The sequence below is a fragment of the Dipodomys ordii genome, unplaced genomic scaffold (assembly GCF_000151885.1).
Source record: "Dipodomys ordii isolate 6190 unplaced genomic scaffold, Dord_2.0 Scaffold11, whole genome shotgun sequence".
In the NCBI taxonomy this organism is placed as follows: domain Eukaryota; kingdom Metazoa; phylum Chordata; class Mammalia; order Rodentia; family Heteromyidae; genus Dipodomys; species Dipodomys ordii.
The window spans coordinates 12,764,212-12,777,669 of record NW_012267227.1 but is presented as its reverse complement, the minus strand read 5'-3'; the positions used below and the strand labels follow the sequence as shown (position 1 = coordinate 12,777,669).

Below are 13,458 nucleotides of genomic sequence, written 5' to 3'. Positions count from 1 at the left end.
TGGACAGCGCCAAGGCCCAGAGTTCAGGCCCCACAATCAGAAAAAATAAAAATGATTCTTTGTTTTTGTCTTGCTTTCGGTACAACTTACAAATTTGGTTTTGAGAATCTGGTATAAACCAATTGATCTTTCTCAAAAAGAAAATGCTCAGACACTCAAAAGCTGAAACTGTTCCAATAATCTGAGTCTACCTAAATGTTACAGAAAAAAAGTCACAGGCTAGTAGCAATAATAATAAATGAATATCTTTCTCAATTTAGTCAAAAGTTCTTGTAAGGCTTGGAGTGGGGCTCAGTGGTACAGGGCTTGGTTAGATGTATATGGCTTGGAGTTGGATCTCCAGCATCCTAAGAAATGAATGTGTTACTGAAATGACAGCCTAATAAATACCAAGAAGAAGGTTTATTATGTCCAGATTGCCAGAGAGAAGCAGGATGTCACTGCTGTAGACCTGGGTTTTTATTTTGAAAATACCAAGATATTTATGGCAAGACTTCATATTAAGTTTCATACAAATTCAGGCACAAATGACTTCAAGATCTGAAGGAAAAGATAAGGGTATACTTACCCAAGCACATGGTTTGATCAGCATTTGTTTTAAAACCCGTGTGGCAAAGGCAGTAGAAGCTTCCCACTGTGTCAATGCACTGCCCGTGGCTGCAGATGTTGGGGATTTCTTGACATTCATTGCGATCTGCACAGAAAAGTTGCATCTTAAGTGGGAATGTACACAGAGCAGTTTGTGTCTTTTTTTTTTTTTTTTTGGTCTGGTTGTAGGGCCTGATCTCTAGGCCTAGGCGCTGTCCCTCAGCTCTTCAGCTCAAAGCTAGCACTCTACCACTTGAGCCACAGCGCCACTTCCGGCTTTTTTCTTTTTGCTTATGTGGTGCTGAGGAATCGAACCCAGGGCCTCGAGCATGCAAGGCAAGCGCTCTACCACTGAGCCACCTTCCCAGCCCCTGTGTTCATCTTCTTAAGTGAAGACTTAGGAGATAAAAAAATCAAACTCAATAACTTACTCCTAGGTATTGTTCTCAGGATGAATCCTAACTCTACCCTAGTGATATTACACCTGCTGACCGTGCATCTTTTTCCAAATTCATTTCAACTTACTTTCAGAGTATGTTAACAAAACAATGAAAAACAGGGCTGGTTTAAAGTTCCAAAATGGAGAGAAAACTTAGACATATGTAATGAGGAGACAGTTGGGAGATGGATTATTATTATTAGCATTATCTTTTAAGTAGTTGTATAAAGAAGTTGCCATTGAACAAATAGGAGGGTTTTTTTTTTTTTTTTCTGTTTGATGATCTGCCTAAGCAGCGCCTCAGATTGGGAAGTCAACTGAAGTGTATTGTTTTGACAACCACGGACGTTTGCAGTTTCCTCTGGAAATTTGTTTGGTTCTCTTTTTTGTGATCCACAGCCCAACCTGCCCCACGGTTATATCTGTGACCAACTGAATCTTTGCTACTCTCTTGAAATCCAGAGGGCAGAATTTGATACGCAGATTCACAGATGGCGTAATTACAGGCCTGCTTACATCTCATTTTTAAAGGCTCTTACACTCCATATTTGCAGTAAATGGAAGGTGAAGGGAATTACATGATTCGGCTTTTCCTTTTGACACTACACAAAACCAGAGCACTGCCTTTGCAGTAGCTGCTGTAAGTACAGGGCATCCTGCTCCGGGGTAAACAGCCACACTGTCGCCTGATCTTGCCTACCGAGAGCTATTGGGACCGGCATGTCTTGCTTTCTAGAGCAATCCAGTCTACTAATGTGTGCTGGCTACTATCCTTCCAGCTCACTCACAGAGAGCTGGTGAATCACCACACTAAAGCTAAGCACATCGTTTAGAAGGAAAATTGGGATCAAGCAGCCTAGGAGGGATTGCTAGCTTATACAGAAATGCTAGCTAATGACATAATTATTTCCACTTAGAAAATTTAATTAAAACGAACGAACTTCCCACCAGGATGGGCAGAGGACGCTGACTTCCACTCCCCGGTCGTGGGAGGGGAGCTGACCTTGAGGAATGACCTCCAGACAGTACTGCAGCTAAGTCTAGGTCCCAGAAAGCAAGGGAAAATGTTAAGGATCTTCTCAGGAAGGGATTTTCAATTAAGAGAAAAAAAAAATCTCTCCTTCCTTGTCCTACTTCATGAAGGTTTAGGAAATGAAGTGTGAGATTCTTGGGCATTCTACTTGTGGAACAAATAAGTTGCCCTGGCTGAGAACTTACTTGTGAAGTGTTCATGTCTCAAGACCAGAAAAGTAACTTTCACCAAGAAAACCAGGATTAAACTCCTAGAAGATTATGTTTGAGGTTGAGATGGGAGGTTTGAGCAGGTGTGTGTGTGTGTGTGTGTGTGAGAGAGAGAGAGAGAGAGAGAGAATACATTTGATACTGAAGTCAGACTCACATCCTGAGCTTAGACACCTACTTCTCTCTGACCTCAGCCTCAAAGTGGGCATGAAGGTGATTTGGGGTTTGTATGAATTCAAATAAAAATCACACAGTGGAGAGAAAAACTTAGTTCTTTCCATTTTAAGCACAGGCAGAGGTGTACTTTACACCAGGCTTAAAAGCTGCCAACTATAGGATAGCATTTAAAGATGTCCTAAGAGCTTTTTTAAAGTAGGATGGAAATGAAGACATTTCCAGAAGAAAGTCTTCAATCCTAGTGGCTGGACAGTTGGAAAACTGAAGTACATTCCCTTTCTCCTGAGGGAAATGTACCACACCACAAACTCGGGTAGCACCAGAGGTACTTTATGCCTATTAATGCTCTGTAAGAAAGTACAAAAGGCTGTAAGTACCAGGAGCCCAGGTCTTGTCGATGTCCTGTCTTGATCTATAACCAATTGTGCCCGCTTTATCTCTGCGTGTGAGATGGTCTGAAAGGACTTTCTTCATTATCAGTAATTCTTTGTTTTGACTGGAATCGTTGCACTCAGTTCCAAAGAAGTGTAAATTACAAGGAAAATGCAGGGAAGTGTGGTATCCATGCCAGGTTTCACTGGCGGGGGGGGGGGGGTGAGGGTATTGTGGTTCATATCACTTTTCCTGCTCTATATTTTTTAATACAAAAGATAGCAGCAGCTCTGTTGACAAAATGCTACCTATTCGCACGCGTTCATTTAAACTCAACAAAACAGGTCTTGATCCTCAGAGTGATTTTTTTGTTGTTGTTCGGCTCATACACCCTCTTCCCACCAAGGTCTCATAAAACAATGCAAAATACCCTACAGAGAGCAGAGCACTTCCTACCGCTTCATCAGTGGCCAGAGAGGAAATCCAAGGAAAATCGACCATGGCCCCCCTGAGTTGTTTCATTCATAAATGCATAAAATACGCAGGAAACTCACTTGAAAATGAACTACAAGCAGAATAACCTATTTTCCCCCCTCGCCTCCTAGCTAAATATACAATGATTTATCATTTCTTACATGCAGATACAACTCTGAGATGTTCTTTTGCTTCTGAGTTAAAAAGATGAATGTCTTCATTTTCACATCATTAGCTACAAGACACCATCAGAGGCTAACTCTGCCATCAATTTAAGCTCATATCACACCCATCCTTCCTACTACACCCTCGACGAAGATGAAAACCAAAAATATGTAAACTCTCGGGGAGAGGTTTTCATTCACGATAAGTGCTTTAGAGCTAATAAGAGACTCAGCACGAGCTGGCTTCCCGGAGCAATCTTTGGTCTGGACACTGGTTGGGAAGAGAAGGATGCTAGTGGCTTTGCTTGTTTGCTTTAGTCAGGCTGATGTCCAGCTTGAGACAGGTTCACTGTCTACACTTCTACGTTGTCATAGCTGAGGTGGTGCACATCTCACCTGTCCAAGGTGAGATTAGGTGGAATAACATATAATAATAATAGTACTAGTAATAATATATTGGTCCTAAATAGGGACAAAATTTGGGCGTGTGTGGATATGTGTCTTCGGGCACAGCGGTAAAAGGCACACACGAAACCTATTTGTGTAAGTGATACTGTTCTGGTTTGGCAAACATCTCCATCTATAAAGAGAGTTTTAAAAAAGAAAAAGCGAAGTATTTTTAACTAGTTTTCTGAGTTAGTGGCTGGAGATTCCACATTAAAGTCTAAGGTCGTGAATGCCTGAGTGCCAATAGCTCAAAGAGACAGGTGCTACGGCGTCCCTCCGGCGGGCACGGGCGGCCGCTGGGCGCTCCCTACCATTGCACTGGCCGGTGGAGGTGAGGCGGTAGCCGGGCTTGCAGTCACAGCGGTAGCTGCCCGCCGTGTTGATGCACTCGGCGTTGCGCTGACACACGGGGCCGTTCTGACACTCGTCGATATCTGCGAGCCGAAGAGAGTTTCATTAGAAGGATAACAGACTTCTGGTGTGGAACACAGTAAGAGCCCTCCCACAAGAACAGGTTTATACTTTCTTACTTTGATCTGCTGGAAAATATATATATATATATATATACACCCAGGATGGGTATTTATAGAAGCTGTATTCATTAATGCAAGCAAGCAAGCAGTCAATAGGTGAACCAACTGTGGGGAACTTAAAACATGGGATATTTGTGACCAGTCTCAGCTTCTAAAAGGAAATGCGCTTGTGAGGCGTAAGAAGATACAGGAGAAACTATAGGAGTGGACAGACACACGTCACAGTCTGTCCAAACCCAGCAATAGTGGGTGAACCCTCGGGGGACAATAGGGTGTCACGCAGGTTCATCAGGAGAAAGCAATCCCCCTCTCTGGTGGAGAGTGCTGGGGTCAGGGCCGGCTGAGAAACTCTGAACCTCCCTTCAGTGTTTATGTGAACCTACTATTTCCCTAAAAAACAAGGTCGATTTAGGTAAAGAGAAAAGAAGAACCTACCATCTGCACTTTCCGCCTCAGCAGTGTTATTCACAACGACACAGACTTTGACCACTTATGGACTCAAAGGATGCTCGTGTCTTTTTACGACTATCATGAAATGTTCTGAGGAACAGGACTTAATCCAGGGTGGATCCCAGGAGTCCTGCATTTGCTCAAAGCCCGGGACTTAGAGTAGAGCACCTCAAACCTCAGTGTCCACTGGGATCTCACTGAAGCCAGTGTCTGAGGCATCGCAGCTGGGGAATGGCCTGGGGTCTATATGTCTAACGGCGGCTGGCTGGTGTGGGTGTCTGGTCTACAGACCGAGCTCTGAGCAGCAGGGCTGTTGGAGACGGATGCTTAAGTTACTGCCTTCAGGCAGTGGAAGGAACGGAGGAAAGCCGAGAGCGGAGACTTCACAAAAACCTAACAGAACCAATTCAATTGTCCACATCCAAGAAAAGAAGAAAATGGATGATGTATACCCTGGCACCTTGACGTTGCTCAGGGTATCATTTGCCTACTTTCAAAGAGAAAAAAAAAATGTACCTATTATAGTTCAAATTCACAGTATCACAAAAATGACTGCATGAGGCAAATAGCGTACATGCTCCCCTCCCCTCTTCCCCGGCTGCAACGACACAATCTAGTTATGCAGAGAGCCTGGAATACAGGAGAGAGCCACCATTCTAGCCCTCAGTACCAGTTCTGGGTCCCTCCCTCCCTTTCTTCCCTCTCTCCTTCCCTCCTTCCCTCCCTCCCTTCCTCCCTCCCTCTAGAGTTTTTCTTTTTGTGCTTGTTGTGGGACTTGAATTCAGGACCCAAGTGCCCCCTTAAGCTTTTTTGCTCAAGCCTAGTGCTCTACCACTTGAGCCACAGCTCCACTTCAGTTTTTTTTTTCTAGCTAATTGGAGATAAGAGTCTCAGGGACTTTCCTTCCTTGGGATGGCTTTACACTACAATCCTCAGATCTCAGCCTCCTACTAGTCATTCAGCTAGGGTTATAGGCTTGAGCTACTGGCACTCAGCCTCCTTCACTAGTTTTTATGAGCATACATCAATAGTAAAACAAGGGGCGTATGGTGATCATTTCATGGGTGCAATGCAGTATACTTGGAACAACTTCATCCCTTCAACTATAGACAGCTGTATGTTGCAGGGCTGTTGATTTGCTGGGCATGGGTGATCTTGCCTACGGGCTCTGGTCAAAGGCTGCTGCTTTAGTAAATACAAATGGCAAATAAGAAGCAAGGAAATCATCTGAGGGACCTCTGAATGAAAAAAGGGAGAAGGAGAAGGTTGTAGGTAGCCTGAGGTGTACCAGAGGAAGAAGAGAGTAGCGGTGAGAGGAAGGCAGCCACCTCTGGTCCTAGATGATCACCATTGTCCTCTCCTATAGCCATGCGTCCTTGTCAGTAAATGGATTCTCAATGGTTCCTGAGCCTGGGGACTGGGACCAAGGGCTGAACTGGTGGTCCCCTTAGGAAGGTTCTGATTGGCTATCAGTCCATCCCCACAATCTACACAGCACACAAGGTAAGTGGTCTCTGACCACTTGGCATTTACAACAACCAAAAGCCTAGTCATAGATAGAGCTTAACAAGTACGTGCTTACTAGCACTAGTATCCAACTCGTCCCCAATTTGGAAAATGCAAGTGTCGTAAACAATAAAATATGGACTTCTGTATGATAATACATATCTCGAGGGTAATGACTCTTTCTACAATACCCACAACTCTGCTAGAAGCCCCAAGGTCAAGTACTGACTAGAAAATTCTTCCAGTTATCCTAGGGCATAGAACATATTTAATAACCAGCAATTCTGTCTTGACTAAAATGTAAACGAACACTGTCTTCCCAGATGGCGTGAGGAATACCCAGAATCTCAATACGTATACATGGCAATAGGAAGTAGTTTGAAAATGAAAACAAGTACCATTTGCATGCATACCAACATTTTTCATCTAAAATCAGATTTGTTGTTCTTGCCATCTGGAATTCTTTCATGCATCTGGAATATGTGAATTAACCTTGTTTTCACTTGGGAATACCCAAGTCTCCATTTGGAAGAGAATGCTGACTTTAAGATTCAACAACAACAACAACAACAAAAAGACTGTCCACTTATATTTGCTTTCCTGCAAGGGGAAACAAAAGCAATCTATGTGACACACCCAGGAACTCCAAGCTGTTCATATCGGCCAGGAAATCGAATACATTGTGTGCTGAGGGAAGGAATTGCCCAACAGAATCCTGACTTTTCCACCGGGAATTTGTTTCTTTTTTCTTCCTGAAAACTCATGTTGATTCTACACCACACCACTTCTCGAACTTGATTCTCTTCTGAAATTTCCACCTTGTCAGATTTGACAAGTTTTTAAAGTAGCTCGTCCACCGGTTTTGTTTTTGGATGTGAGGTTAATTCCACCACCACTCACCTTCACAAACCAGCAACTTGTCATTGTAGAAGAACCCCACGGGGCATTCACACCGGAAACTGCCCACCATGTTGATGCACACTCCATTGTCACAGACCCCGGGGATCTCCCGACACTCATCGATATCTGAAAACAGAGAAGCCACTTGTGAGTGACAGTACAGCTCACGATCTGTGTGCAGAATAAGAAAGGAGTGGAACTCTGTGTGTGTGTGTGTGTGTATGTGTGTGTGTGTTTGCTTAGAGAGGAGTAGGAGGTATCAGTGGATAGCAAATGGAAATAACTAATTCACTCTCCAGAGACTCCCCTGTCTATGTGGACTTAGGCTCTATCTTTTGAGTTTAGGTTCAGAACATCATCTTTGAACAGGTAGGAGCCTTCTTTGTATCCACTGGGCACAGATAAACAGAACCTGACTATAAAAGGCTGGGTTAAGAAAGGACTGTCTCACTGTAGGCTGAGGGCTACCTAAACCTGGGGGCTACACCTGCTTTATGGCCTGTTCCTGAAGCCTTGACCGCGGTTTGAGGAAACACCTAAGCTGGGAGGGTATGCTCAGCCATGGGCTACCAAGCCTCCGGTTCACTGGGCTTCTTTTACTGTTACTGAGACATTTGGTTTCCATATTATGGGCAGGATCTTCTGCAAGGCACTTTGGTTTCCTAAGTTGGAAGATCATAGTCTTCCATGACTCAAGACTCCACGACTCAAGTGGAACCTCCCACACCTGCTGCAGTTTCAGAAGAATTTCATTTTAAAATGAACCTTTTTTAAAAAAAAATGTTATTTTGTGTGTGTGTATGTATTTGTGATGATTCTGGGGATGGAACTCAGGGCCTGAGCCTTGGCTGGAGCTTTTGTGTTCAAGGTTAGTGAGCAACCACTTGAGCCACAGCTCCGCTTTTTGGTGGTTAATTGAAAATGGGTCTTTCCTGCCTGGGGCTGGTTTTAAACTCAGATCTCAGCCTCCTGAGGTAGCTAGGATTGTATGTGTGATCCACCAGCACCCAGCTAAAATTAACTAGTTTTAAAGGAGAAATTAGGCCACAGAGAGATTTTTAGACCCTTTTACAAAGGGTTTGATTTTGCTTAAAAGCCAAACGGACAGACCTAATCAAAAAAGTAGCTGAGAATCACAAAAGGGTACAATCTCCAAACAATGCTATTTTGAATATAGGCAAATATTGATTTTTAGGTTTTTCACAATTCAGACATTCATGATGTTAAATAGTCATACGAAGTAACACCATAGCTACCTATGTATTATAAGAAAACAAAAAAACTCCCTATTTTAGTGTAAATCAAAATATGAAGAATATTTTCATTTGTTATACAATTGTTTAATGATGATCATGTATAATGTAAAAGTGATATGTTATGAAAGTGAGTATAAAAATGATACATTATTACCAAGTTTAATGCAACAAGCTGAGTCAAATCTCCTGTCATGATTATCCATAAAATAATGAACAAACACGTTAAAAATTTTTTTTTCTTTCCTGGATTTCATTTTAACTTCAGCTTGGAGATGTTTATATTTTAAGTCAATATTAATAAACATTCTGCACACTTAGCCTCACGTGAGTGAAGTCTGTATGGCCAACAATCCAAGATCTTTCCAAAGGAGAATATGAAACTTCAGTAAAACAAAGATTTTTCAGTCAGCTAAGTATTTGTCATGGTGGAATTTGGTAACAATAAGTATATTGCTACATATCAAGTTTCTAGGTTTCAAGGGCTAGAAGCAAAGCAAACTATGAGTCAGGCCTGGGTTCCAATCCCAGCTGTTATTCATTAGCTAGGTGGCCTTGGGTGAGTCTCTTCCCCTTTCTGGGCCTCTTGTCTCTTCAATAGCAAAGCAAGGCATTTGGCCTACATGATGTCTGAGGCATTTCCAGCTCTCCTAGTGGATGATGTGGATGCCAGGTCAAGTCTTCTGTTTTTCTGCTAACCTTAGAGGCCTTCCTGGAGGTTATGCCCGGCCGGCCCCAAGGAGAACCATTACAATTAAAGCCCACTTAATCTGTTGATCACAGATTCTAGGGGGATTAAAAGATCTGTTTTGGGAAGGGGAAAAACAAAGTAGCGAGGGCCAGGTGTTTCATGCCAACGTCATTTAGCAGTTTCCCTTTCCAAACCATGAAGTTTCTTTGGACGTAGACTGCCTGTGGAGCCATATGGATTTGGCACTAAGAGAGTCAGGCTGATTGCTGGACCAGATCCTTGTTTTCTTAAGCAAGGTCACTGGAAAGGCTGATGCGGATTTCAGCTTACTTATTAGGAATAAGGTGGAACCAAGCAGGAGGTAATGTTCGCTACTAGACACCAGACGGAAGAGGGCATCTGAGGATGCGTATCAATCACACCAGGGAAAATCCCTGAGAACGCAAGAGCCTTCTGTCTGCTTTTAGGTTATTTGGTTTGAAACCACAAGGGCTCTGCCTACGTTGGCTGAACGCTGTGTGATACTTCAGAAACTAGCACAAGCCTCTCGACCACTGAAGCGATCTCTTTTTCATTTCACTTGTGCAATTCTTCAAGCAGAAGACCCAGCAAGAGGCCATGGGAGACAAAATTCATCCACAAGAAGGGCTTTCTGTGAATAGCCTACACACAACAGTTGGTGTGAAACGACGTATTAAATTCATCGTAGTCAGAAGGGGAAAAAAAAATCAAGAATTACAATCCAATCAAGTGTCAACTGGCTCTGCTCCCAGAATCTCTCTTTGTTGATGCCTAGGGTTGGTTTAACTAAATTGATTGTAATTGTGTGAAAAGCTTTCCAGTCTCTTTAATCATGACCAATGAATGCCGTTGCCAATGAGGGGGAGCTACACAGGCGATCAACGCCCAGCCAGCCTGTTTCAAACTAAGAACGAGGGTTTCAATACAGCTAAAGGCATTGGTCAACAGGTTTTGCTTCTTTTAAAAAAAAATTGGAAATGATGGTGTATACCGCTTTTTTAAAAAAATCACATAGAGGCCGGGCGCTGGTGGCTCACGCCTGTAATCCTAGCTACTCAGGAGGCTGAGATCTGAGGATCGCGGTTCAAAGCCAGCCCGGGCAGGAGAGACCGTGAGACTCCTATCTCCAATAAACCACTAGAAAACCGGAAGTGGTGCTGTAGCTCAAGTGGTAGAGCGCTCGCCTTGAGCTGAAGAGCTGAGGGACAGCGCCCAGGCCCAGAGTTCAAGTCCCACGGCCGACAAAAAAAAAAAAAAAAAATCACATAGATAAAAGCAGAGGCAAACCTCAAAAAAAAATTCCAACGATCTTTACAGGCACATATACTCATAACTTACCAACAGGTAAACCAGTGTAGATGTCAATGACGAAGCCCGGTCTCTGACTTCCACAGAGGGTGGCAAATTCATCTGCCATAAGAAAACAAAGAGGAGCCAGAGGTCAGCCAAGAACAAGACGTGACTGAAAGAAAGCACTTTCCAAACGTTCTTGAAAGGTATTCATCGGTGTTTTCAAGAATTTAAAAATAAAAGGTCAAGCTGAAAAAGACCTACAAATGTAACCCGGTGTAGAAGACGAACACTGCAGAAAGGATCTGCTGACCAACGTGGACGGAGCCACGTGGCGGGGGTTTTAGGTTTTAACCTGAAACTAGAGACTGGCAGAGGTACCCCTCTCCATGTCCATCATTTCTCCAGGGCTTCAGGAATGCTTACGGAAGCCTCTCAGTAGCCTGGGGGGAGACATCTTATATAGTAATGATTAATTCATATATATAAACATACATATGTGTGCATATATATACATATAAATATAGATGAAAGCAGATAGATAATGCACGTCTGCTAACCAGCTTCATCCTTACTTCAGTTTTGGTGCTGGGTCACATTGGGTGCAGTGTCTTCTCCCCCCCCCACCCATGTCTGCCTTAATCTATCACCTGAACTCATCAAATTAATAGTCAAGGATGAACTAAATGCCACCTGTGGTCTTCCTGAGCTCTTCAGTCCTAAGTGGTGTGGCCATTAATTTATTGGTCAAGCCCACTGAATATTTAATAGGTTTCTGGAAGGATTTTAGTGAAAATAGAGCATGACTCAGGCATCGTAGCTCAGCTATGGTCCCAGCTACTGAAGAGCTGAACCTAGGAATTCAAGGCCAGTTTTTACTGCGAAGAACTAAGTAGGTACTACAGAACATTTCATCTCTTCCTTCAATGATAATTCAAACCATAGCACTGGGAATAATGCCATCATAATACATCTGGTATACAGTATATACCATAAAAGAACACTTCACCCAAGTATACATTTCCTGAAACTGTGATTTAGATCCTTTTTCTTAAAGGGATAACATAATCTTTTCTTTTTATAAGAATGTGAGAAGAAATGTCTCTCTAGCCTCTCTATCAAGAGAACTTGTATTTTCCTTTCCTTTGATGTTTACTTTGCTTTGTAATTTTTAAGAATTTTTTTTTTGCCAGTCCTGGGGCTTGAACTCTGGGCCTTGGCACTGTTCCTGAACAATTTTTGCACAAGGCTAGTACTTTACCACGTGAACCACAACTCCACTTGTTTTTGTTTTTTTTTTCTGGGATTCAGTGGAGATAATAGTCTCACAGACTTTCTTGCCCACACTGGTTTCAAACTGTGATCCTCAAATCTCAGACTCCTGAGTAGCTGGATGATAGGCATGAGCCACTAGCGCCCAGCTTCGTTAAGAGTTTTATAATTAATCATTTTTCCCTTTTCAAAAGAGCAGCAAGCAAGTTTGGAGCCAAAGTCACTGCGCATCTGTGACATCTACGTGTCTGGATTCTCAGCTTGGGTGGCATGTATTAACTTTGCCCCTGTGCCAATGTCCCTACTCTTGTTTGCCATTTACCTATGTATGCTTCGAATTTTAATACATCTTTGTAAACTGTCATTAAGTCTTGGCTTTTTGGAAAAAGTCAAGTTTTAAGTAAATAAAAACAAGAAGAATTATATAGAATGTTTCCAGTTGTTTAGTTACCTGAAAAACTGAAACAATGATAACAATGTCTACATTTTTATGAGAGGCTAAGCCTACATGTCTGGTTATGAATTAGCGTATAAATCTGGAAGCATATGTAATGACTAAATTTTCAGCTGAAGTGAATATTTGTCTTTGTGCACCAATTTGTTCTTATAAAGGTTGGGAAAAAAAAGCATCCTTTTCTTCCTTGGCCAAGACTGACTTCCCCCAACAATTCACACATCATTTATCAACTATAGTTTGTGGTAATGATAAAACTGAAATTCACCTGTGCTTGGGACAGGACACTGTTCACAGGGCTTGTTCCAGGCTCGGCCGATGTTGTAGGAACAACAACACATCTTCTTGGTCATATTGAACAACAGTTCTCCATCACAGGTCTGGTTGTCAGCATAGTAGTTTCTGTAGCACAAACTTCTTCTCATGTCTAGAGGAAAGGAGGACAGAAGAGTTAGTGATGCCAATGGAGGAAAGCACAACAGGTCTGGCGAGATACTCAAGGAGCAAATGAATGGTACTGCACTGGGCTTTGATAAAGGCAGACAAAGTCTGCTCATAAACACATAACATTTGTGTTTGTTTGTTTGTCAGTCATGGGGCTTGAACTCTGGGCCTGGGCGCTGTCCCTCAGCTCTTCAGCTCAAGGCTAGCACTCTACCACTTGAGTCACAGAGCCACTTCTGGCCTTTTCTGTTTATGTGGTGTTGAGGAATCGAACCCAGGGCCTCATGCATGCAAGGCAAGTACTCTACCACTGAGCCACCTTCCCAGTCCCAACATATAACATTTATAGGCAGCTAAGAAGGTACTTATACTACCACAATGAAAATAATTTGGGGAATATATTCCCTGGTATGTTGTGCCATGGAACGAGGTCATTGTGTAGCCGTAGGATCAATAAACTTTCCATGACTCCCCACCCGGTCTCCTAGTAACAATTCTCCACCGTTATTTGACGTGAGTTTCTCATTTCCAACTCACGGTGTTTTAATATTGTAGGTCAGTGCTTTAAATATAACCGTATAAAGATACACCCAAAAGTCAAACAAAAGAAGTCTTATAAAACTGCAGTTTGGGATTTTCTGACGTTACATTAAAAACAAACAAACAAAAAACAACTCCTGACCACCCACACAAAGCAGTGCAAAATGCCCAAGCTGCTGGTCCTGGCTTTGCAAACGAGAA

At 42.7% G+C, this 13,458-nt stretch overlaps 1 protein-coding gene across 1 annotated transcript in view; it reads right to left on the bottom strand.

Moving 5' to 3' along the window:
- The window catches only part of Fbn1 (fibrillin 1), a 199,469-nt gene that overhangs the window by 33,431 nt on the left and 152,580 nt on the right, over positions 1 to 13,458 (bottom strand). The window contains exons 41-45 of the mRNA XM_013010126.1: positions 12,542 to 12,700; positions 10,596 to 10,667; positions 7,293 to 7,418; positions 4,215 to 4,337; positions 569 to 694 (exon numbers count right to left, since the gene is read on the bottom strand). Coding sequence (XP_012865580.1) covers positions 569 to 694; positions 4,215 to 4,337; positions 7,293 to 7,418; positions 10,596 to 10,667; positions 12,542 to 12,700 — 606 coding nt within the window. The remainder of the gene's footprint in view (positions 1 to 568; positions 695 to 4,214; positions 4,338 to 7,292; positions 7,419 to 10,595; positions 10,668 to 12,541; positions 12,701 to 13,458) is intronic.